The sequence below is a fragment of the Euprymna scolopes genome, chromosome 34 (assembly GCF_053919585.1).
Source record: "Euprymna scolopes isolate OS-2025 chromosome 34, ASM5391958v1, whole genome shotgun sequence".
In the NCBI taxonomy this organism is placed as follows: Eukaryota; Metazoa; Mollusca; class Cephalopoda; order Sepiida; family Sepiolidae; genus Euprymna; species Euprymna scolopes.
The window spans coordinates 20,572,073-20,596,888 of NC_136515.1; the positions used below are offsets into that span (position 1 = coordinate 20,572,073).

General features: G+C 35.4%; 1 protein-coding gene across 1 annotated transcript in view; it reads right to left on the reverse strand.

Annotated features, from left to right (window-relative positions):
* Window positions 1-24,816, reverse strand: part of LOC145259118 (inhibitor of growth protein 1-like) — a 41,304-nt gene that overhangs the window by 7,147 nt on the left and 9,341 nt on the right. The window contains exons 2-3 of the mRNA XM_080116788.1: window positions 4,425-4,625; window positions 1,625-1,770 (exon numbers count right to left, since the gene is read on the reverse strand). Coding sequence (XP_079972914.1) covers window positions 1,625-1,770; window positions 4,425-4,625 — 347 coding nt within the window. The remainder of the gene's footprint in view (window positions 1-1,624; window positions 1,771-4,424; window positions 4,626-24,816) is intronic.

Below are 24,816 nucleotides of genomic sequence, written 5' to 3' on the forward strand. Positions count from 1 at the left end.
AATACACCCTACTAAAGACTGATGGTTACAGTTGATGAATTTCAAAAATGCAATCTGAACGTGAAATTACTTTGAAGGGGATTAGAGTTTCATGTGAGCACTTTAGAAGAACGATATGCAATAAAATTCTGTTTTAAACTTGGAAAAAAAGCCACAGAAATGTATGGAATGCTTCAAACTGCTTTTGGACCATCTTGCGTGATTTGAACATCAGTTTTTGAGTGGCATAAGAGATTCAAGTAAGGCGGAGAGTCTGAAGGATGATAAGGTGTAGGAAAGTAAGGAAGTCAGAACATCAGAGTTGATTGGCCAAATAAAGAATTTCATGGATAAGCACCATCATGTGTCTATACAATAAGTGCATAGTTTGATGTCAGTGTGGGAACTCTGCCCACAATTATTTGCGATGATGCAGAAGATTTGTGCAAAGTTTGTCTCAAGCGTGCTCCATCCTTATCAGACTATTTGACCAAGATGGAGATCAAGACAGTTCCTCACTCTTCCTATACTCCAGACGTTGCTCCCTGTGACTTTTGGTTATTCCCTAAGCTCAAGGAAACCCTTAGAGGCTGTCATTACGGGACAATTGAAAAGATGAAAGAGGCTGTGACGAGGGTCATTGACACGCTCACACAAGAGGACTTCTACAGGGATTTCCAGAAATTGTTGGGACAGTACAGCAAGTGCATTGCAGGCGGAGGAGATTACTTCGAAGGATACTCTCATAAGTGACACTCTTTTGGGGGTTGAAGGTTTAATCCTGAGTGTGGGCGATGCTAAGTATACAATTACAAATTGTTTAAAACTTTTATCCAGTCATGGCCGACAGAACAAAATTACTAGACTGCTGGACTGAATGAAGGATTCAATTCTAAATTCTTTAGATTCCAAGTTCAACAAAATACACCAGTCAGCCAAAACATTGTACAAATAAAACGCAAAACGAGGATATTAATCCGAATAATTCAAATAAATTTTTTTGGCACTCCTATATTATAATAACAAAAAAATATTGAATTTAAAGTAAATCAAATGGTACCTACGTAATTTTCATGTGAGAAATTGTAACATATCCAAAAATTATGGAAAACGATAAGGTAGGAAAATAATTGTTAATGAAATAGTTTTCGATAAAATTTTAGATGAATAATAAAAATTTGTCCAATATTTTTAATTATGTTCCTTACGTGATATACACAACCGAATTTAATTATCTCCCCTGTCAACTCGTTTCGTTTTTTTAGTAAGCGTACCAGGGATTTCACAGCTTGATCGCCGCTATATGCAGAATATTCGACGAGCTCCCGCTGGCGTTTGTGGAAAAGGTATGCTTCTAGTTCTGGACCCGTATAGAGGTGGTGACTGACGCTAAAGGCAGCTACATTGAATAGATGTCAGCTCTACTACATAATCAAGTTATCCTATTTGATGTTTTAAAATAAAACTGTACTGGTGTATTCTTTAGAGCGACAATTTTATCATTCTATCCTGTAGAAGTGCCTTTTTTTCTTTTTTTTTTGAATTTAGTAAAAGATGAAAGATGAAAGATGAAAATGTATTTTTGTTTTCTAACTTTTCTAATCCAGAGCAATTTAAAAAAAGTAAAAAAAAAAATTAAAATTACTTTCTTGTCTTCATCTTTACTTATGTCATGCGTTTTCTGTCTCCGCTGTCGTTTACTGCCAGATTTTTCATTTCTATCGTGTTCTTGTTTTATTTTTGGATTTGAGGAATAGTCATCTTTATCGTTGTCTTTGCCCAAAGTTGGATCTAAAAAAAAAAAAGAAAAATTAAAATTTAAGAAATATTATTTCAAAACAAAAGCAAAATAAATTAAAAACAAGTGAAGCATGCATAGTCCTCTGTGAGTGCACAGTGAACCTGGCATAAAAAAATTGCCCCCCCCCTCACCATCACCACCATTTAGCCCCAAAAGTCCCCAGGGAACATCAAATCCTGGTGAAAATGAAGAAACAGTGCAGTTTTAGGTCTTAACATATGTAAATTTGAGTTCTGCACCATGCAAAAAAGAAATGACTAAGTTCATCATTTGTCTCCCTCTCTCCCTATTTAGCCCCAAAAATCCCCAAGGCCTTAACATATTTAAATTTGAGTTCAGCACCATGCAAAACTGCTAAATAGACATACACAGAAAATTTTGGAGAAATATGGTAAAATAGTCCCAAAAATGGAGTGTTTTTATTAGCCCTAAAAGAGCCCCTGGGACACACACAAGAGTTATCGCAAATTATAGACAAACAAAATTATATAGAAATCAGTTAGTTACAACTTTTCAGAAAGGTTTATAAAAATCCAAGGCATCAATTTTTTTTAATAAACACAAAAGTGTCAATTTTAGCCATTTTAACACAAAAGGCAACCCTAAGGGGGCAACCGGAGTTTTCCCAGAAAATCCATTCTGTTACTTTTTTCTTTTTTACTCGTATCATGTTTAATGTTTGCGCAAAATTTCAAAAAGATTCCAAGGCATAGTCATTAAAAATGTGCGAACAGACGTACGGACGAGGGTGAATTTACAGGTGTCCACCCTCCTCTTGTTGGGGGGGGGGGGGAAGAATAATTTCCAATGCAAGCAATAATTATTAGATCAAGCCTACTTAAACATTGATCAAAATCCAATCTATATATCTATAAAAGTGAAAGTGTCTGTCTGTCTGTTTCCCGACATAATAACTGTCAATTTTCAGTCTACAGACTCGAAATTTGATATACAGGGTATGCAGATTTGGGAAAATCTTTGTAATCCGTTTTCAGCCAAAAATTTGGTTGTTAATGGGTCAAAGTTCAACAATTTGACATTTGAGAACTCTACCAAACTCCTCCGACAATTTTGGGTATAAACATCTGAAATTTTAGATATAGGTTCCTTGGATATGGATTTAACTTGATAACTTGATTTGAGCCCAAAACAATAAATGTTAAAGGGTCATAATAGGGGTCAAAGTTTAATAAAAAAATTTGACCTCTGCTGTCTCCAAATTACTAAAGACAATTTTTGGTCTAAACATTTGAAATTTTACATAAAGGGTATTCAGAGATAGGACAAGCTTTCTAATTGGTTTGGGTAAAAAATTTTAGCTTCCAATATATAAATATATGTTTGCATGTCTGCCTAAAACTTTTGACAGAGGCAGCGGATTTTCACAAGATCAGTATCATTTTGAAGCTTGACTTTTTAGATGACAAATACCGAAAAATTGGCTAAAAACATTAATTTCTTCACACTCAACTGGGCACTTTTCTACAGGGGTGGGTCACTTTTTTCACAGATATTTTCAAAAGTCATCCCCTCTTTTCAATTGTCTAGCCTTAATTTAAACCTACGTCACTTCCGGTTTGGCGGTGGTCATAACACCAAAGACGTCATGTTTTTTTCCCCATTCTTTTCCTCCTTCGCAGTACGGGTTCGAGCCTGCCTTTCTACTACCACTATTTTTTTTTTTTTTGCTCAACACACTTCCAAACACCCGGGCAACGCCAGGCACCCATGCGAATTATCTCCAAAGGAAAAATCAAAATACATGCAATCACATAGGAATGCAACTTTGACTATTGGATTCATTTCAACAGTTAACGCACTGAATCGTCATAATATGACTCAATAGAGATCTAGCTAGATTTGTTATTTTAATAAATTAATATGAAAATAATCTCAGACTATGTAAAAACAGATGAAAACAAATTTACAATAGAGCAAAAATGTCACAAAAGTTTTCAATTTGGATATTTTATGAAAGAACTTAAAATCATATTAAGCCTAATGTACAATGAAGCTCTCTCGGTATTTGTCATCTAAAAGGTCAAGCTTCAAAATGATACTGATCTTGTGAAAATCCGCTGCTTCTGTCAAAAGTTTTAGGCAGACATTAGTTAGTATATATATAAAAATGACCTTGTCTGTCTGTGCAGAACGATCTCTAACAACTGCAAATTTTTAGTCTACAGGTTTGAAATTTGATATATGGGGTATTCGGACTTGTGGAACAAAATAGATTTTAGCTAGAAAAATATCTACGGGTTAAAATTGAAAACTGGGAACTTGGCAGACCTAGTTTGACATGTGTGCACTACGCATGCACAAATATAGAATTACATGTTTAACTACATTAATTTAAGTTTTGATATGCATCGCTAGTTCAGATGGTAGCGAATGGCGCTTAATAACTTAATGTCTTGGTTTCAATTCTAGCTGATGCCACTCAAGTTATATTTCTTTTAAAACTTGAACTCACTCATATATATTGGGTACAATATAATAATCAATACAGTATCGGCTCTATAATAATATGAAGTCTGCATAAATTAAAATATTATATTTAAGCTGGTTTTATGACCAGATAATACTGTCCGCTTGCTAGTTTCCAATAAACTTTTGAAACTAACTGAAATAAACAAAAACTCACCCAGATTTTCCAAATCCTGCTCCAATTGTCGAGATCGGTTTTCTATGAGGTCTATGATGAACGATAACATGTTGAGTTTTTCATCTCCAATTTCTTGGAATTTCAACAAAGCACGTTGAAAAATTATGTATGATTTTCGTTTCGCCTGACCCTCACCTTCATACATACACAGATGATGGCGATCAATGTCTTGCATGATTTCTGCAAAAACAACAAAAATTTAAGTTAAAAAAAATATATATATATATATATATATATATATATATATTTAAAAATGGCCACCATGGCTATAGAAAAATAAATGCACAAAACTTGAGGTTGTTATTTATTCAACAAATGGATCCAGTTGAAAAAATAAAATAAAGCTTAAAAATTACATGAAAAATAAAATTTTTTAATTTAAAAATGAAATATGTTATGTTATAAACCAAATTACAACGCAAACTTTTTCCTAGAACTACTTGCCTGTGATCTATTTCCCAGCCAACTACAATATCGTAGCCTTCAAGTCCAATGTAAACAACTTTTTGTTGAAGCGTCCCCTTATAATAATCAAATTCTACCCAATTTAAACCATTAACGATTACAACACAACCACTGTACATTCATTAACCCTTATCAAGGCTCAAAGACCACTCGAGGATAAGTGGTAACTACTTCAGAAAAAAAAAAAAAAACGTAAAATAAACATTTGCTTAAAATCAATTTTTTTTTTTTTTTTTTTTTTCTTACACGATACGCCTTTTCCAGAATATTTTTCCCCCTTTCCGTGCCATGATGGTAAACTGGAAAGAATTTAGATGAATTTAAAAATGAAATATGTACATTATACATTTATAAGCCAAAATACAACGCAAAGATTTTCTAAAATAAACAAAAATTTGGTAAAAAAAAAAAGAAAAGAAAAAAAAACAATGTTTCGATATGATGAGTCTTTCTCAAAATTAAAAAAAAGTATTTATAACTTAGATAAAAAAAAAAAAAAAGTCATCTTAAGAACATTAAATAGAGTATTGCTGCCACATGTGGGGTGGACTGATTCACCAACCACTATCCCTTTCCCTGTTGGGTTGGGAGCAAAAAAAGAATTTCTTTCCCAATAAGCCCCACGAGCCTGCAAAGTTTCAGCTCCTGCCTCCTCATCACCACAAAGTTACATCCCAGTTTTTTTTTTTTTTTTTTTTTTTAATTTATTTATTTATTTATTTTTTAAGTACTTCCACTTCTGGGAGCCAAGCACCTAATTCTCAATAACTATATAAGCTAGAGTCCAAGCATTGACACCAGTAAGAGCCCAAAATTGCTTTGCAGATTTATGTTGCAAGTGATTTTCCAAGTGGCAACCAGAAACAATAAAATGCTCATCTTTTGGCAAAGGTCAGCATCAATCTTAAAACTGAGCGAAAAATTTCTTTTCAACCTTCATTTTTTTTTTTTTAATATAAAACGAGCAAAGTCCAATTATTTAAACAATAAACGTTTAATAAAACAATGTACACTTTAATGAAAAAAAAAAAAAAAAAAAAAAAACGTCTGAAGAAATTCGAATATTTATACTTTGAAGTCTCAACTATAAAACTTTAGATTTACAATTATTGAAAATATTTAGATTTACAATTATTGAAAAAAATAAATAAATAAATACAGAAAAATCTTTATAATGTACATACTTGTCATGGAACAAAGATGTCATATTCCAAAAACCATATGGGTTTGGATACTAAACAAAAATATTTAGTTGTCAAAAGATAAATTTGTAGAGCCCTCAAAGTACTTCCACAGAATGAAGGAGTTCTGATGAACTTGTTGCATTTGTACTTCACTTTCTAAAAATATAAATAAATAAAAAACAACACCTACCCCCCCATCCAGCAAAATCCTACCTCTTCACTGTAGAGGTTCTTAGAATATTTACTACAAATCCTAACCAGTCTCTTTCCTCAAATCACTTGGGTTTGGAACCGATCTTACCGACAGAATCATCATTTGCTATAACATCTGCTTTACATGCTGGCAGGTGTTGGACAGCTTTAAAAAATAAAAGCTAAAAAATAAAAAAATAAAAAAACACTTCCAAACTTATCTCTGATTAGAAATAAGTTTGGAAGTTTTTTGGGTTTTTTTTTTTTTTTAATTCAAAATTTTATTTTGATGATAGGCGTTTTATTGACAGACGCAAACAATAATAGTAGTCAAAATAATTAACTTTGCTAGGCGATTACACATGACATTGCAAGAAGTTTAGCCTGAAAAGAGCTTGCCACTGGGACTTAGAGTTAGTGATAGGGTAATATATAATTAAATTAAAATAACTTTATTATATCATCAGAACAATAAGGAAAAGTTAAGGAGAAAATTAAAAGAACCTCTTTAGGCCATGGCATTCGAAGCTAAATATATAAGGGTGAATAGAAAGGGTATTAAGATGACAAGAAAATTCTTGCGAAATTTTTAATTTAGATTTCAAATGATGTTTTTTTTAAATAAAGTTTTGTTATAATATCTTTACTTCATATATCATTTTAAAGAGCGTTTTTTCCGCTCTATCTAATCGTTTAAATTAGAAAATTAGAATCGTTTTAAAACAATTATTTCTTTTCAGAACGTTGAATACAAGATGGGGGGGGGGGAACAAATTCACACAATTTTCTTATTTCAATTCAAGCTTAGCCAAAAAGCTGCTGAAACAGCTTGCAATATCAACGAAGCATTTAGTTCAGGAACCACTACTGAGCACAGAGCACAATGGTGGTTTAAGAAATTTTGTGGTGGCGTTGAGAGTATTGAAGATGATGGTGTAGTGGTCGGCCATCGAATGTTGACAATCAATTAAGAGCCTTAGTCGAAGTCAATCCATGCACAACTGTTTCAGAACCTACTTCTGAATTAAACATATACAATGATTTTCAACCACTTGAGAGAAATTGTAAAGACAAAAAAACTTAATAAATGGGTGCCTCATGGATTGAACGACAACCAAAAGAAATGCCGTTATGAAGTGTCATCTTCCCTTCTTTTATGTGACAAGAAGGGCCCATTTCTTAACCAGGTTGTGACTTGCGATAAAAAGTGGGCTCTTTATGACAACCGGCGATGCTCAGCTCAATGGTTAGACACCGACAAAGCTCCACGACACTTCCTGAAGCCAAAATTGTACCAAAAGAAGGTCACACTGACTGTTGCATGATCTGTGACTGGTCTCATTCATTACAGTTTTTTAAATGCAGTGAAACCATTATGGCAGAAAAGTACTGTCAACAAATGGATGAAATGCATCAGAAACTTCGACAACACCCCAACACCCAGCATTAGTCAACAGAAAAGCTCCTCCCCAAAAAAGACCACCACGACAATGCCCGACCGTACGTTGCTAAACCGACCCTGCAGAAGTTGAACGAATTGGACGACGAAACTGTCTCATCCGCCATAGTCTCCAGACCTCTCACCTACTGACTACCACTTTTTCAAGCATCTCAACTTTCTGCAGGAGAAATGCTTAAAAAACCTAAGCAATATAAAAAACACCTTCAGTGACTTCATTGCCACCAGAACATACAATTTTTATGTTACTGGCATAAATATACTTGTTTTGTGTTGGCAAAAGTGTATTGATTTTGATGGCGTTTATTTCGATCAATACATTTTTTGTTTGAGCTAAGATCTGTTCATTTAAATTTAAAAGTTAAAAACTGCAAGAACTTTGTCAACTTGATATATATGTACTAAAAAATGTATTAAAAAAAAAAAAATAAATAAAAATAAAATATATTTTTTTTTTTAGTCTAGCGATACTGGGCAGTTGTGATACAACGAAACAGTACTGTATATCGATGACTACAAATATATTTTAAGCCCCCTCCCCTCTCTTTGGGTAGAGCACTGTCGTAAATAATCTCCCCCGCTACTTAATTGGCTGAAAAATGTGAAGCTCACCGTTTGTTTACAAACAGGCGGTTTGAGCACTGTAAAAGTGGTGGACGGATGTTTGCTTAAATAGACATTCGGACAGGTTATTTGTGGGCATCGCTTCCGTGGAAGAGTGGGAGAACTGCCGACTGTCAACACAACGGTTCTAGGTTCAATCTTTGGCTTGGGAGTGGTGCTAGTCTAGCGGCACTGATGAGTTGTGATACAACGAAACAGGACTGTATGTTGATGACTTCAAATATATATATATATATATATATATATATATATATATATGCCGCGGTGAAATAATTGGGATCATTAAAGAAAGGAAAAATAGGGAAGACAGAGAAAGAAAGGGAGGAGATGGAAACAGTAAATAGGGGATACAGAAATACATATATAAATAGATAAAAAAAAAAAAAATAAGATCTGAAAGTGAAGAAAATTGGATAAAAAAAATGTTCAAAATAAGTTAAAAAAAATAAAAATAAAATACAAGTTCCAGTGAACTCTTTAATTTAAGGTTTCAAGGTGAAGAATATGGTAACTGTTTACAAATCCAACAAGGTAAAAATTTGTGGAGCATCAAGACTTAGTATAATCCTCGTAAATCCAGAAAGTATTTGTGTAGTATAGAAAAATCCTTAAAATACAGATATAATCCTGTGAATTGACATGAAAATAGAAAGATTCAGGTAGGAATTTTCAAAGAATGGGAGGTAATTAGTGGAATTCCAAGAATTTGTGTGTTTCAATCCAGTCAAGGTAAATATTTATATTGGGATATAAAACTGGTCTCTCGGACAAGAGGCAGATACCTGACCACTTCCAAAAAGCGGAGTTTAGTAAAATAGTTCCAAAAGCCGACAAGGTAAGTTCCTTGTTAAATAAAATCCAAGATCAAAAATCCGTAATCAGTTGATTACATCCAAAATATTAAAAAAAAAATCAGATTTCAGATTTGATAGTAGAGAAAAAAAAACTTTTAGAAAACTGAATTTGAAATTTCAAAAACAATAAAAGTGGAATTAGAGGCCGGAAAATCATATGAAGATATATAGCACCAGAAACAAGTGATAAAAAAATCCAGCTTTCAAAATTGAAGATTGATTAAATAAAGTTATGTAACTTACTTCTCATCTTTTATTTAATAATATTGTTTTTGCTCCTCTTAATAGTGTTGAGCTTTTATCTTGATAAGCTTTGCTTTATTAAAGATTTACTCTTTGATAATTATTTTATGAACTATCTTTTCACCATGAAGTTAACTAAATGTAAGCATTCATTATGGTTTTTATATGTCGATAAGACAGCTTCAATCAAAATGAAATCTTAAAATAGGAGTAGGCTATAGAAACAAAATTTTTCAAATAAATGCCAAAAGTGGCTTATTACCTTCATTTATATGTAAATAGATGGGAACAAGTGATTTTTTTAAAAAAGGGTCAAAATTGGAGGGTCGCTGGCCCCAAACGTGATTTGACCGCGTCAATGCGTGAAAATGGCCCAAATTTCGCCCCCCGAACACACTTAATCATTTATTGAAAGCCACAGGGTGCATTTTTTGACTATAAATGCATTTGTATCATTAAATCTTACATTCCCATTGGCTATCCCACAAGTATAGGGCTTTTTAGGGTATCTCAGAGTCCAAAATGAGTCAAAATTACCCCAAAATTACCCAAAAATGGTCGGAAATCACGGATTTTCCAAAATGAACCTCCCAAGCCACACAGGGTGCAATTTTTTACAATAAATGGCTCTATATCATTAAATCTAACATTCTCACTGGCTATCCCACCTATATAGGGCTTTTCAAGGTATCTTAAGGGTCCAAAATGGGTCAAATTTACCCAAAAATTAGCCAAAAATGAACGAAAATCACGGATAATCCCCAAAATGCAGGTATTATATCTCATCGGGCTCCTATAAACACTCCTGTATGGCTTTTTACAGTTGGAAGACTGAAATAACCACCCTGTTATCTTATCCATTTGTATTTAGGGTATTTAGAGATCTTTGGGGGATGTAAAAAGGGTCAAAACAATCCAAAAATGACAAAATTACGCTTTACGGTACATAACATATGAATCATTAGTTCATTCATCAATGATACTTTTTAGAAACATCGTAACTTTACTACATCAACTTCTCAGAAAGTAATTAATTGTAAATTGAACATTGAATGTCAATAAAATGCTGTCCAAGAAGAGTCTGAATGCATATTGTTCTCATAGTTACCCCAAAATTGATGAAAATGACCCTCGATTCGCTATTTCTCGATTTGTAACCAATATATTGAATAACTTGATAAAAGGTATGAGTAATTAGCAAAGGAATTATTTTGTTATTTCAAGACACAGCTTCACTTCACATTACTTTTAAAATCATTCAACAGTAAAATATCAATATAATGCATTAAATGTGATCTCGGTACATGGGACAGTGCTACGGATTGTACCCGATCTGTTTAATGAGTAGTTCAAATTGTTTGAGGTATCATGCTCTGGCAATTGGTCACTTATATCCTCCACTTCAAATTGATCATCGTCCAAATCCATACGATTGTGCAGTTCTTGCTCTGCCAGAAACCGTTCATGTTCCATATCGACGTGGAAAGTGTCAATGAGCCATTTGCGAGAGAGAGACTTTTGATCAACAAAGAATCTTCGTTCATGTACATCAAATTCATCAGGATTCACATCTTTTGAAAGTATATTGAGAAGGACATGGTGCTCTCGTTCCCATTTAATCATATTCACACGTCTGGAACCTTTTGCTTTGTAGACATCTTTGTCGTAAATTTTTAGCGATCGATCAAGTTTATGTTTTATCTCAGGTATTGTAACATAACGAACATCACTTCCAAAGGCTTTCTGCCACAATTGTAGTAATCGCAAGGAGAACTGGTGAATATGATTTTTCTGTGTCGTGGTACCATATTTGGCAGCATGATGTTGCACAGCTTGAACACATTCAGCCTCAGTTGGAAGAGAATCAAGCAGAAGATAAGTCCAATTGTCGTAATTATAATCTTCGTCAATCTGCCCTGCTATACCAGCCATGTTCATTGCATTTTACTAACTGAAAAAGAAAGCAAAGTTCAATCAAATTCACAATTAATGCAATACAATGTTATTGTGTCTATTTAAAGATGCCATTGCATTGTTACAGAAAGAAAACATTTCCTTATTTGGTAATTTTCCATCTATAACTCAAATTAAGCCCCTTTTTGACAACCTATGTTGATTCTTAGGGACTTGACTCTTTGGCTAAATCGGCCATATTTAGCCCCTTTTAAAGGTCCTTATACCCCTCATTAACAGTGCAAAAGTTAGGAGAGTGCCTGCTTCAAGCATTTCCCAACAGTTTCTGCCATGTAGAGGTGTCTTTGGGCCCATGGGAGGTGCATTTTGGAAAATCCGTGATTTCCGACCATTTTTGGCTAATTTTTGGGTAATTTTGACCCATTTTGGACTCTGAGATACCCTAAAAAACCCTATACTTGTGGGATAGCCAATGGGAATGTTAGATTTAATAATACAAATGCATTTATAGTAAAAAAAAATGCACCCTGTGGCTTTCAATAAGTGATTAAGTGTGTTCGGGGGTGAAATTTGGGCCATTTTCATGCGGTCAAATCACGTTTGGGGCCAGCGACCCTCCAATTTTGACCCGTTTTGAAAAAAATCACTTGTTCCCATATAAATGAAGGTAATAAGCCACTTTTGGCATTTATTTGAAAAATGTTGTTTCTATAGCCTACCCCTACTTAAAAGAAATTAGTACTTATGCAGAAAATGGACAGTGTTATCGTCGGTGTATATTCCAGACAGGTTATGTAAACCATGAGAAAGTGTTGAAATGCTTAGCCAATGAAACTGCAGCAGCTGACAATTAGCAAATGGTATTTTTTTTTTTTTTTACAGCATTTTGTTTATTAAATTGTGAGGTTAAAGTACAGAATAGCTTTCTAAACGTTATTTCAGCATGGTCCATAAACTGCATAAATAGATTTATTTTCATTGAAATTACCATAGCTTTCGATTAAAAAAAAGAGTCAGCACCTTCCAGCAGTTTACATAATTTATCCAAAATATGCCGACGATAACTTGGTCCATATTCTGCATAAGTACTAAAAAATCTTAGTTTTCACGCATTAAAAGTGTAACATTAAACATGTGTAGACATGTAGACACTCGGAACCAACATGTTGTATGCAGACAGTCGCAGGCCTTGTCTCATGTTCAAAAGTCTTTTCATACTCCAATGTGCTTAACAAGACTGCTGTATCGAACATGTGGTACTTTTTTTGTCCAACCATGTTTAGGATGCGTCTTTTCGTATTGCTCTCAGCCAAAGTGTGTAATACGTCTTTCTGTCCTTTTGAACGTAATCATCCATCTGTGCACACGCTCTTTCTATAATCTTTCTTCTTCCTTGCTGTGACGTCACCGTGCACATGGCTCGGTTATTTGCATATGTTAGCTGTTGTATATGGCAATACACGTGTTCATGCTCAGTTACAAAAGTACAAAGATTGATAGAAAATTCTGCGTTTGCTATAAATTATTTGTTGTTTTGTTTTTTTTGGTTAAGAGTTCTTAAGTGTTGACAAAGGCTGCAGAAGTTCCTGCTAGGAGAACGATCTTCTAAAAGGGTGGGGAACCGTACACATAAGATAGTTTGACAATGGAGTGACACCAGAAATATGACCAGATAAATGATGACGTCACAAAAGATGACAACTTTACAAGTGAAAGATATTTTGAGTGGGTAAATTGTCCGTATAGAAACGTTGGAAATTGCCTTGTTTGCAAAATATTTACAAATTGAAACCAGACATTAGTGTTAGATGTGTTTGTTTTGTTCTCCGTCTCTCTTCACACAAACAAGGCACAGTGCCACTTTGCTGTATGGGCTACTATCATGGACAGGGATACTATGTAGGGAGTTGAGCAGCAAGATGTCTTAACATTACACTTGAACTTCTGCAGGTCAGTACAGTTAGGGAGCCAGGAACCTGGTAGGGAATTTCAAAGTCTAGCAGTTCTGGGGAAGAAACTATGCTACCACTAACATTAAGTTCAGGTAGCAAGTAGTAATTTTGTTTAATTTAATTTGTTATAATACAAAAAGGAAATGCTTATTTAATCAGATTATTTTTGAATGTACACAAGAATTCTGGTTCTTCTTCGTTATTGTAATGAAGACTGGCAGCAGACAAATTGAGTTTTCGTTAAACTACTTTTTTTGTCAATTTCAACAAACAATGTTATCTACCTGTCATGTCACAATTTTTTTTATTACATTTTCACCCCAAACAACGCATATTGCCACTTTGTTGTAGGGGGCTACTATCAGGGACATGGGCATCAGGGGTACTGTGCAGGGAGCTGGGCAGCAAGATGTCGGTTCACGTTGCACTTGAACTTCTGCATGTCAGTACAGTTGGGGAAGCAAGGACCCGGCAGGGAATTCCAAAGTTTAGCTGTCCTGGGGAGGAAACTACTGGAATAGAAGGCTCTCTTACATCTAGGGATCTCTACTGTGAAGGGGGGGGATTTAGCTGCTTGTCGGGTTTGTCGAGGGTATTTACGTTGAGAAGGCACAAGTGCTTGCAGTTTGTCAGTGCATTCACCGTTAAAGTACTTGTAGAAAAAGCAAAGGGATGCAACATTTTGTCGATGGTGGCCTTATAGAGGTATAGGATACTTTCGGGCGTTAGTATCTTTCTAGCATGATAGAAAGAACCTACCTTCTTCGCTGCGGTCCTGGTGATACTATCAATGTAATTGTTCCAACTCCTGTTTTCTGCGAGCATTAGGCCGAGGAGTTTAAAGGATGTACTTTCAGATAGAGAGTCATTGGCCATTGCTATTGGTGGTAGAGAAGGTTTCTTGTAATTATTGAAGGAAACGAGTTTTGTCTTGGCAGCATTGAATGTGACCATCCATTTATGTCCCCATTCCACTACAGATTGGAGGTCATCCTCTAGTGCTTCTGTCATTTCTTTAGATATGTGTTCATTTGTTTTCCTGTCGTGTCTGTTATAGAGTGTGGGGTTGTCAGCATATATACCCATCTCAGGGAGGTCATTTATGAATATTAGGAATAACAGAGGTCCAAGGATAGACCTCTGAGGCACTCCCGCATTTATATCGTATTGTTTAGATGTATGACGGTCGAGGACAACCTGGATTTTTCTCTTATCTAAGAAGGATTTAATTATGTCATGTATTCTTCCAGTGATACCATATGATCTGATTTTCCTGAGAAGACCTTCATGCCATACCCTGTCAAAAGCTTTAGATATATCTAGAGCTACCGCTCTACCCTCCCCCGCTTTGTCCAGTGACTGGTATATACGTTCTGAGATTACAGTTAGAATGTCTGCTGTTGAACAGGCTTGTCTAAATCCATATTGTTGATCAGTCAGAAGTTTAGCATCTGTAAGGTGATGGACTAGAGCTTGGTTAATTATGGTCTCAAATATTTTGGCGAAAAGTGAGAGGAGGCTAATGGGGCGATAATTTACTGGGTCAGTTCTTTTGCCAGAATTCTTGAAAACTGGTACTACAAAAGCAGTTTTCCAACAGGCAGGAAAGCAAGATTCATTAAGGCATTTGTTGTAAAGTTTGGAGAGAACTGGAGCTACTTTGGCGGAGCACTTTTTTAATAGCACAGCCGGGATGAGATTAGGTCCACATGCTTTTGAAGTGTCAAGATTTCTTATGATAGCATGCACCTGAGAAGGTGTGATTTTCAGATCGTCTAGTGTGGCGTCTGTCCGCAAAGGAAAGTCAGGGTGGGAGTGGTTAGCAGGGTCCAGTGTGGAGTTGGAGGCAAACCGACTGGCAAGCATGTTAGCCTTCTCAGTTGCAGAGCAAACCTCATGATTGTTGGATAGTGGGGGGATTGTTGATTGCCGATTATTTACTACACTGTTGTAGATTTTTCAGAAGTCGCAGGTCCCTAATTTCTGTGCTTCGATGCGTTTTCTCTTAGCTGTTGCTATTTCTTTCTTACAGTTACTTCTGGTTTCTATATATTTCTGTCTGTTTGAACTGGACTTATGTCGGTTAAATCTGCGGTACGCATGCTGCCTTTGCGCGATGGCGGCTGCACAAGTAGAAGTAAACCATTGGGGAGAATGGGGCTTGCTATAAAATTTCCGTGTGGGAACATGTGTTTCAATTGCTATTTTGAACCATTTAGTGGTCTCATTTGCGCACTGTTCAGCAGGAAGTGAAAAAATATTTTGCCATGGGGCGTTCCTGATGAGATCCCTGAGTGGGCTGTGGGCATTAGTTACACAGTCATTGGGAACCATGGTCAGTAACAGATATAGAAGTGATGCGTATTGTTCTTGATGGTCTGGGAAACGTTTGGAAACGTAACCATCTGTGATAGGGAAGGAGATATAGAGAAGTTATATGTAGTTATACCAGTTGTGTCTGTGTGAGTAGAAAATCCAAGCCAGTTGCTGTGGTGGACATTGAAGTCACCAAACACATGCACTTGTGCGCTAGTGTCGAGGGAAAGTGCTGTATCTATGTTGTCAGAGACTGTTTATTAGGGTACAGTCCTGGGTCGAGGGAGAGCGGTAGAGAAAATAAAAGTAGCTAATGTTATGCTGCATGTTAAGTCTAAAGCACATAAAGGCTTGATCGTCCGATTCTAGTTTACTTTCTCTAGTCAAGGGGAGGGTGTTCCAAATATATACTCCAAGCCCGTGCACATGTCTGTCAGAGTCCTTACAACAGAGTGGGAAATATCCAGGCATGTTAAAGTAGTTATAGGGGATGGAGGAGTGTAAGTTAGTCTCACTAAGATATCCAGGGTGTTTATTAGGAGAAATGCTTAGACATCATTTAAATTAGTTCTAAGCCCATGGATGTTCGTAAATGCAAGCCTCAAGGGAGAAGGCAGGTTGATTTTGGGCCTGGTTTTAGCGTAATTTTTTATTGTACTGTCATTTTTTTTTTTTTTTTAAGAGTTTCAGTTTAGGTAAGGGATGCTGAACAAGTGGTTATGCAGAATACCAGATATGCAACACAAGCAGATCAGTTGTCCTGCCATCAACTAAGATTGTGGCCTCGGAATAGCCCAACGGAGATGAGTGCAGGGTCCCTTTCCATGCGCGACATGGCACTACAAACAACCCGATATTATACAACTGTTGATGGAGCAGCTGCTCTTAGCGCTACCAAAGAGTTAGGGCTCCTGTACTACCAGTCGGGAACAGCAGCCAGGAACTGTCTATCCGGTACCCTGAACCCATCAGATGATGGTCAACCCAATCTATCTGTACTAGCATTATGGCATTCAAGCACTCCCAAGTACCCAGTTTAGAGGATGGGATGTGTCGGGAGTGGGGAAAACGGCTTTTATTGCCCTAGTCAGGAAACAAGATCGACCACTGAAGGTCTGTCGGCTCCCTGTGATTCGACCTCTACGCCTAGCTAATAGGCAAAGAAGGTATGGAAGCTGGGCGATAGACAGTGCCTATCTACTCCTTAAGCAGTTCAGGTTTGCAGACCGGTAATTTGTTTGAGTCACCAGCTCTAGGAAGGTTGTCATCCAAGACTGGAGAGGCCTTCCTCCCCTTAGGTTTAGCTTCAGAGTTTTCCTTCTAGACGGATGACCTGGGAAGATCTACGGGTCCATCAGCACCAAGAGAGTTTTCCCCGCGCCTGGGTCCTAATCCAGGTATTTCTGCGCCCCCGGTTGGTGGTTAATGTTAACGGGTTAGTTTATAAGGGTTATATATCAACCGAAAAATTATACTCCGCAAAGTGATTACAGGGCATTGCTATTTCATTATTCATAATTAAATATTTGTGGAATATTAAAAACATTTCCATGATTCAATGAAAAAATGATTTTGTCAAGGGAAATAACTCAGTTTGAATTGATCAAAGTTTTTGACAGTTTTTCAAAAATGAATTACCTCCCCAGCTAATATACAAATTCTTCAGTTATTACGTCATCTAAAATTGCTAATTTCTTCAAAAACCATTTTTTGATCCCCCGATAAAAGGAGGGTGGACTTGTAAATTCACCCTTGTCCATTCGTCTGTCCACACTTTTCTCAACAACTACACCTTGGAATTTTTTGAAATTTTCCAGAAACATTAAACATTATATGAGTAAAAAAGTAACAACGGATTTTCTGGGAAAACTCTGGTTGCCTTTTGGGTTAAAAAAAAAAAAAAAAAAAAAAAAAAAAAAAAAAAAAATGGTCAAAATTGACACTTTTGTGCTTATTAAAAAAATGGATGCCTTGGATTTTTATAAAACTTGCTGAAAAGTTGTAACTAACTGATTTCTATAAAATTTTGTTTGTCTATACTTCGTGATAATTCTTAAGTATGCCCCAGGGGCTTTTTAGGGCAATTAAAAACATTCCATTTTTGGGACTATTTTACCATATTTGTCCAAAATTTTCTGTGTTTGCCTATTTATCAGTTTTGCATGGTGCTGAACTCAAATTTAAATATGTTAAGGCCTTGGGGACTTTTGGGACTAAATGGGGAGAGTGGGGGGGGGGGCAAATGATGGACTTAGTCATGTCTTTTTTTTTTTTTTTTTGCATCGTGCAGAACTCAAATGTACATATGTTAAGGACTAAAACTGCACCATTTGTTCATTTTCACCAGGATTTGATGCCCCCTGGGTAATTTTGAGGCTAAATTTTTGAATTTCACTACAATAACAAAGAACCAGAATATTGTTATTTCTTTCTCAAAAAAAAAAAAAAAAAAAAGTCTCATATTTAACTTAGTATAAATTTATTCAGTAATATTCTAAAATTATTGATGACATTTGTTTACCAATGTTTTTCCTTAGAATTTGAAATAAAAATGGTAAAATATTAAAAACGTGAATTTTTTTCCGCTGTCTTTGCAGTTTTCACCTACGTAAAACTTCCAGACAATTTCTTATAGGATCTTTACGGGACACGTTGATTGAACAAACGGATTTTCTCCACTTTCGATTCGCCAGTTTAAGTGCTTAAAAATTCCTTTGGATTTTTCAGAAATGTATATGCATGACGTACTATTGCTGCGTTCAGGCTCTTACCATTTCACACATGGATGTATTACGCAGAATACGAACCATGCTGACATACAAGGTGAAACAATAAAATTGTTGCCCAAGAAAATGATTCCATTTCCATTTAATGAAACCCATTTTTTTTTTTTTCTGACCATCTACTAGTTGGCCAGTTGTGTACAAATCCCAAGAGCGATAAGATCCTTCTATGATGTCTGAAATTAACAATGTTTAACAAGCAAGATCAGAAGTGCGCCGCTGTACAACTCATGCTCTCTACTGACCCAAGTTATGACAACAGGACCATTGCCAGCATCCTCAAAACACATTGCTGGATTGCCACATATAACAGGGAAATGTTCCGTGTGATGAAAACAAAGTTTCCGGCCACAGTTATGGTCTTTAGTGTAGTTTCAAGTGAGGGCCACATCATGCCACCTCACATCTTCGAAGTTGGCTTGAAAGTCAACACCAAGGTGTACCTAGATGTGATGAATTGTATGGTAATTTTTTGGTGCAATCAAGTGGCCGCTGTCAGACCTTGGGTGTGGCAACAAGACTTGACACCAGCCTACAAATTCAAAGAGACTCAGGATTGACTTCCGAACAGTGCTACGACTTTTGTACTCTTCTCTCACTCGTCCCCCATCCTGAATCTGCTGGACTACTTCGTTTGACATACGTCAAGAACATCACCAACATGACCTCCCACAACACCAAAGTGAGCCTGATTGCTGCTATCCGCCAATCTCCTGCCAGCGCTTGTGGAAAAGGCATGCTCCCAGTTCTCCACCTATACCGAGATGGTGATTGAGACTGAAGGCGGCTACATTGAATAGATGTCAGCTCTACTATATAATCAAATTACCCGAGTAATAAAACTTTTAAAATAAAAGCTGTAGTGTTGTTTTCTTTAGGGCAACACTTATCGTTCCACCCTGTACTAATGTTATTTATCGACCCAGTGAGAGAAGAGTATAAAGTCGTAACATTGTTCGGAAGTCAATCCTGAATCTCTTTGAATTTGTAGGCTGGTGCCAAGTCTTGTTGCCACACCCAAGGTCTGCCATCGGCCACCAGATTGCACCAGAAAATTACCACACTCTTCAGCACATCCAGATACACTTTGGTGTTGACTTTCAAACCGTTTTTAAAGATGTGAGGTGGCATGATGTGGCTATCACTCTCGATATGACAGGCACCTAATAATTAATTAAACAAAACCTATTGTATTCAGTATAAGTACAACATATAAAATATGGTACGGTCCGTATTCTGCATACTTACAAACTGGATGTTGCATTATAACATCTACACCAATGCAGCAAACTCTACATTGGTCATGGTAGCCATTCACCAACTCTTGACAACTGTGACAGAGTTGTTAAGGCAGTCAATGCCCATAAGTAACCGCCTCTATACATAATTTATGGCCCCCACTAAGGCCATGAACTAACAGTAATCATCTAAAAAGGATCACTATCCCCCAGTTAACACAGAAAACAATCATAAACACCAATAGATGAAAATGCACGCCGCTAGATTATAATCGTCGATACTGACTGCCATACAGTGACAGTGACAGTTGTGAAGGCAAGTAACCCTAACTATGACAGACAGTGGATTCCACTAGCTGCCACTGCCAGACAATGCAAAACAATGGAATCCAGATGCTTTTATTTTGACCACATCCACCAATGCCCGCAATTTTTTAGAGCCGAGAATGACTACCATTACCCACCACCAATGTTGTGTTAATTTTTTTTTTTTAGCTGTTTATCCATAGACTGTAATTTACGTCTTACATATGATAATGCACTAGACAATCAAAGGTTATTTCATTTTCAGGGGGAAGGGGGGGGGGCTATCGTAACTGTTCTAGCTTGGTGTCATATTTCTACTGAGCAACGTCGATACATGGGGTCCTGCTAGTTTTTAATAATTTGTTTGTTTATTTATTTATTATATAAAAGCGAAAATGTGTGTGTGTGTGTGTGCGCATTTTTTTCTGTACATTCGGCAAATGCTTTTTTTCGGGAGGAGGTCACTAATTCTTACAACTTTTTATATACTCCCTAGATTATAATATCTCCAATTTACGAAACAAGGTCGTCTATCTTTTATTTGAGCAAAATGTTGCAAAATTACAAAATTCACGCTGTGATTTCATTTCTCTATGGCGTGATGTTTGACCGAGAAAAGCAGATGTTGACGTTCGTTTAACCACCTGCTTTTTTAACTGTTTAATTTCAACCATTCTCTGCCCTCTTAGCGTCGTGGTAAGTTATCAAGGCTTCAGGTTCAAGCCTATCTCCCTACCAAAATTTTTTTTCTTTTACACCGCAAAACACCCGGGCAACACCAGGCACCCCCGCTAGTATTTCAATAAATCGATTAATAAAAATCATGTTTACATTATTTAGTGATGGAAAACTTTTCTAATTAAAAAAAATAAATAAATTAAAAAAAAAAAAGAAAAAAAAAGGACTATTCCAAGTTCTCACCACTTCCGGAACAGGCTCATAGAAAGCATCAGAGAACTTTTACTTGACTATTATCCATAAAGTATAATACAATTGAATATAATAAGCTTATACTTTTTTTAATGTTATAAAACTTTGTTACATTAAATAAAATAGCTAAAAAGAATCATTTTTCTTTTTTATTTGAAAAAGATTTTTTATTTTAAATCATTGCACTTTTTTCTTACAATTCCTCAGATGTTTTGTTTAATAAAAACTAGCTTGCAACCCAACATTGCCTGGTCATACAATATGCTTAAACACAGTATTTTAAATTTATGCAGATTGCATATGTATTATCATAGTATCAATCGCCTATTGATTAATCTATTATATAAAAGCAAAAAGGTGTGTGCCTGTATGTGTGCATTTTTTTGTATGCCTGGCAAAGGCTTTTTTCGGGGGAGGGGGCGCTCGGGGGGATCACTGTTTCTTATAACTTTTTATATACTCCCAAGATTATAATATCTCCAATTTACAAAAGGAGGCCGTTCTTTTATTTGAGCGACATTTATTTTATAAAATTCATGCTATCACATGGTCCCACCTGTTTGTGCTTTTCCTTAAAAAGCGAAACTAAATCGAAAGCAAAGCAAGATTCTCGGCCCTTCATGCTGAGACATCCAAAAAGCAATAAGCTTTGATCAATACGGGGGAAAACCCCTCATATCAGACAATTGCTATTCATTTGGACACTCCCCTTAACTGGCTCTGCATGATTTTATTTCTTTACGGCATGATGTTTGACCTAGAAAACCAGACGTTTGTTTTTAAGTGTTTAATTTTAACAATTCTCACGGTCCCTTAATGTCATGGTAAGGTGTCACACTTTCTTTTCCACCTTCACCTCAAGGCTTCTGGTTCGAGCTTACCTGCCTACAAAAACTTTTTTTTTTGTTCTTGTTAAGTTTTGAGACATTGTGCCGAACAAAGATGGCGGCATAGTTCAGACCAGTAACCAAGATGGCAGCCAAGAATCAAATGCGGTCTGTGGCGTAGTTAACGGCGAACTGATTGAATCCAAAATTCGACAATTTTTATAATAATTTTGAAACGTTTTCATTGATTGTTTAGCACAGCCGGTGCTTAAATGATTGGCGAATCCATTCGTCTCATACTCTCATTAGGAGTTAAAAACATGTTACACACACCCCTTTTTTGATATGATGGAAAAATCCTTTCGGATTCAATTTTGGTTTGACTTGAGAAAAGAAAAGAAAAATAAATAAAATAAAAAATAATGAACAAAAAAAAAATAAACCAATAAAATAATTGTTTTTTTCTTCTGGTTTTGGGGGAATTTTTCTTTATTCTCATTGGTCAAAAAGAATTAATATATTGGTATAATGTGTGCAAAAAGAAGCCTTTTTTTTTGATACATATAAAAATAAACACTTTTCAAATATATATAAACATACAAATAGAATACTTTTCAAATACATATAAACATATGCACAAAAATTCACAAATAATTTTTTTGTTTTGTTAACAAATGTTTGCCAAAAAAAAAGATACAAAAAAGAACTATTTGACAAATAGGAAATTTATAAAAAGGTTTTAACAAGTGACTTTCTTTTTTTTTTTTTGTAACAAAAACTGGAAACATTATGTTAGGTTTTAGTTGGTTAATTTGGTTAGTAAGGTAGAAATGCTCGCAGTTTAACGTCGTGCCCGGGACAATTTACAATTTTTTTTTTTTTTTTTTGGTGTGATTTTGACTGTTCATGCTTCTTCTTTTGGGTTTCTGAAAAGAGATTTATTCATAATTAGATTCCACAAAGTTCGGTTATAAAATGTCTTAATTTTATTCTTTTTATAGGTTTAGTGAAAATGTCAGCTATATTACTTTCAGATGTCACACAAGTAAGACTAATAGTATTTTTCCTTATTCCATCCCTTATAAAATGATATCTGATATCAATATGCTTCGACCTTTAATAAATCATAGAATTATTTGCTAATAAGATATTGCTCTGATTATCGCAATGAATTACTATAGCTTTTTTACTTAGATCTGGTTTTAAAATAGATTTTAGAAGGGTGTTCAGAAAAATTGCCTCCTGCGTGGAACAAGAGCCACATTCTGCTTCACAAGTAGAAAGGGCAACAATTTGTTGCTTTTTAGTTTTCCAAGAGATCATAGGTCCAGTCTTTGACAGTCTAAAACAATATCCCGCTATACTCTATCCTCAGAGTTAGCCCAATCTGAATCTGAAAATCCTCCTAAATTTAGAGGATATGTAGACTTTTTAAATCTTAAAGATTGTTCCTTGGTTCCTTTTAGGTAACAAAGGATTTGTTTTGCACGATTAAGGTCTTTAATTGTCAGTTTCGATAAGTTTTGAGATAGCTTTGTTACAGTGTAACATATGTCAGGCCTTGTTACGGTCATCAAGTAGATGAGGCTCCCTACCATTTCCCTGTATATTTGATTATATATGAATTTTGTTTCGGTCCCTATATTTTTATTTATGTCCATTTCGACGGGAGTTGAACACGGCTTACAATCTTGCATTCCGAACTTGAGCAGAATTTTTTCAATTTATCGTGATTGGTTCATAGTTATAGTTTCATTTCACAGGTAAATTTTATACCGAGGACCATGACAGTCGTCCAAGATCGGCTATTTTAAATTTTTTTATTTAATTCATTTTTAACATCTTTTAAAGTGTTGTCACAGTTTGAGGCAAGTAATATATCGTCAACCCAAAAAAACCAAAATCAACAATTTATTACCTACATTTTTGGTATACATGCATGCATCTACGGGACATTGTTTGAATTCCTGTTCTATTAAATAATTATGGAGTGTTAAATTCTAATTGTGTGCACTTTGTTTTAGTCCATATAACGATTTATTTAATTTCCACACCTAATTTTTATTTTTCATTTTAAATCCCTCTGGAGGGTAAATGTAGATTTCACAATCAATCGGAGCATTTAAATAAGCATTTTTTACATCCATTTGATGTATTTTTAAATTGTATTGAGTGGCAAGTTGTAATAAAATTCTAATTGTTGTTAAATTTGTCGTTGGTGAAAATGTTACAAAATATTCCACTCGAGAAATTTGTGAAAAACCTTTTGCCACAAATCTTGCTTTAAAAGTTTCACTGCCAGAAGCTGTGATTTTTTTGGAAAAAAACCAGCGTGAAGAAATTATATTTTTATCTGTTGGTTTTGCCACTATTTTGTATGTGTTATTTTCAGATAAAGCTTTCAATTTGGCTACCATAGCTTGTTCTCATTCTTGGTGATTTTCTGAATTAATCGCCTCATTATAACTTTCCGGTGCGTTGTTCAACCATTAACAGTAATCCACGGCGTAATCTTGTATCTTTTCAATTTGTAAGAAGTATAGCCTTTTTCGCTCCCTTATTGGGTGTCGACGTGTTTGGTTAATATTTTCGTCAGAAGTTCTACTGTAATTGTCGTCGTTATTAATATTTTCATTGTGATCGATTAAGATGCTAGGTAATATTTCACGTTTTTCATCCACTGGATCGCCATTTTTTAAATTTAATGTATCATTGAATTTTACACATCTAACCCTTTTTATGGCATTTTGAGCTGCAAAGTAGATTAAGTATGCCGGGCTATTTTTATCATAACCTACGAAAGTACCTTTTTCGCTTTTAGTATTTAGTTTACTGGTGTTTTCTATAAATGCAAAACAATCAGAACTAAATAGATGAATTCTGTTCATTTTAGGTTTTACACTGCAAAACACTTCATACAGCGTTTTTCCTAGCCTCTTATTGAACGATCTATTTCTGATATATGCTGCTGCCATTAAAGCGTATGTCCATAAACTATGCGCTAATTTCGATTCGATAAGTAGGCATCTTGTCATCTCAAAAATGGTTCGCTATGCCCTTTCAGCGATACCATTTTGGAAGGGG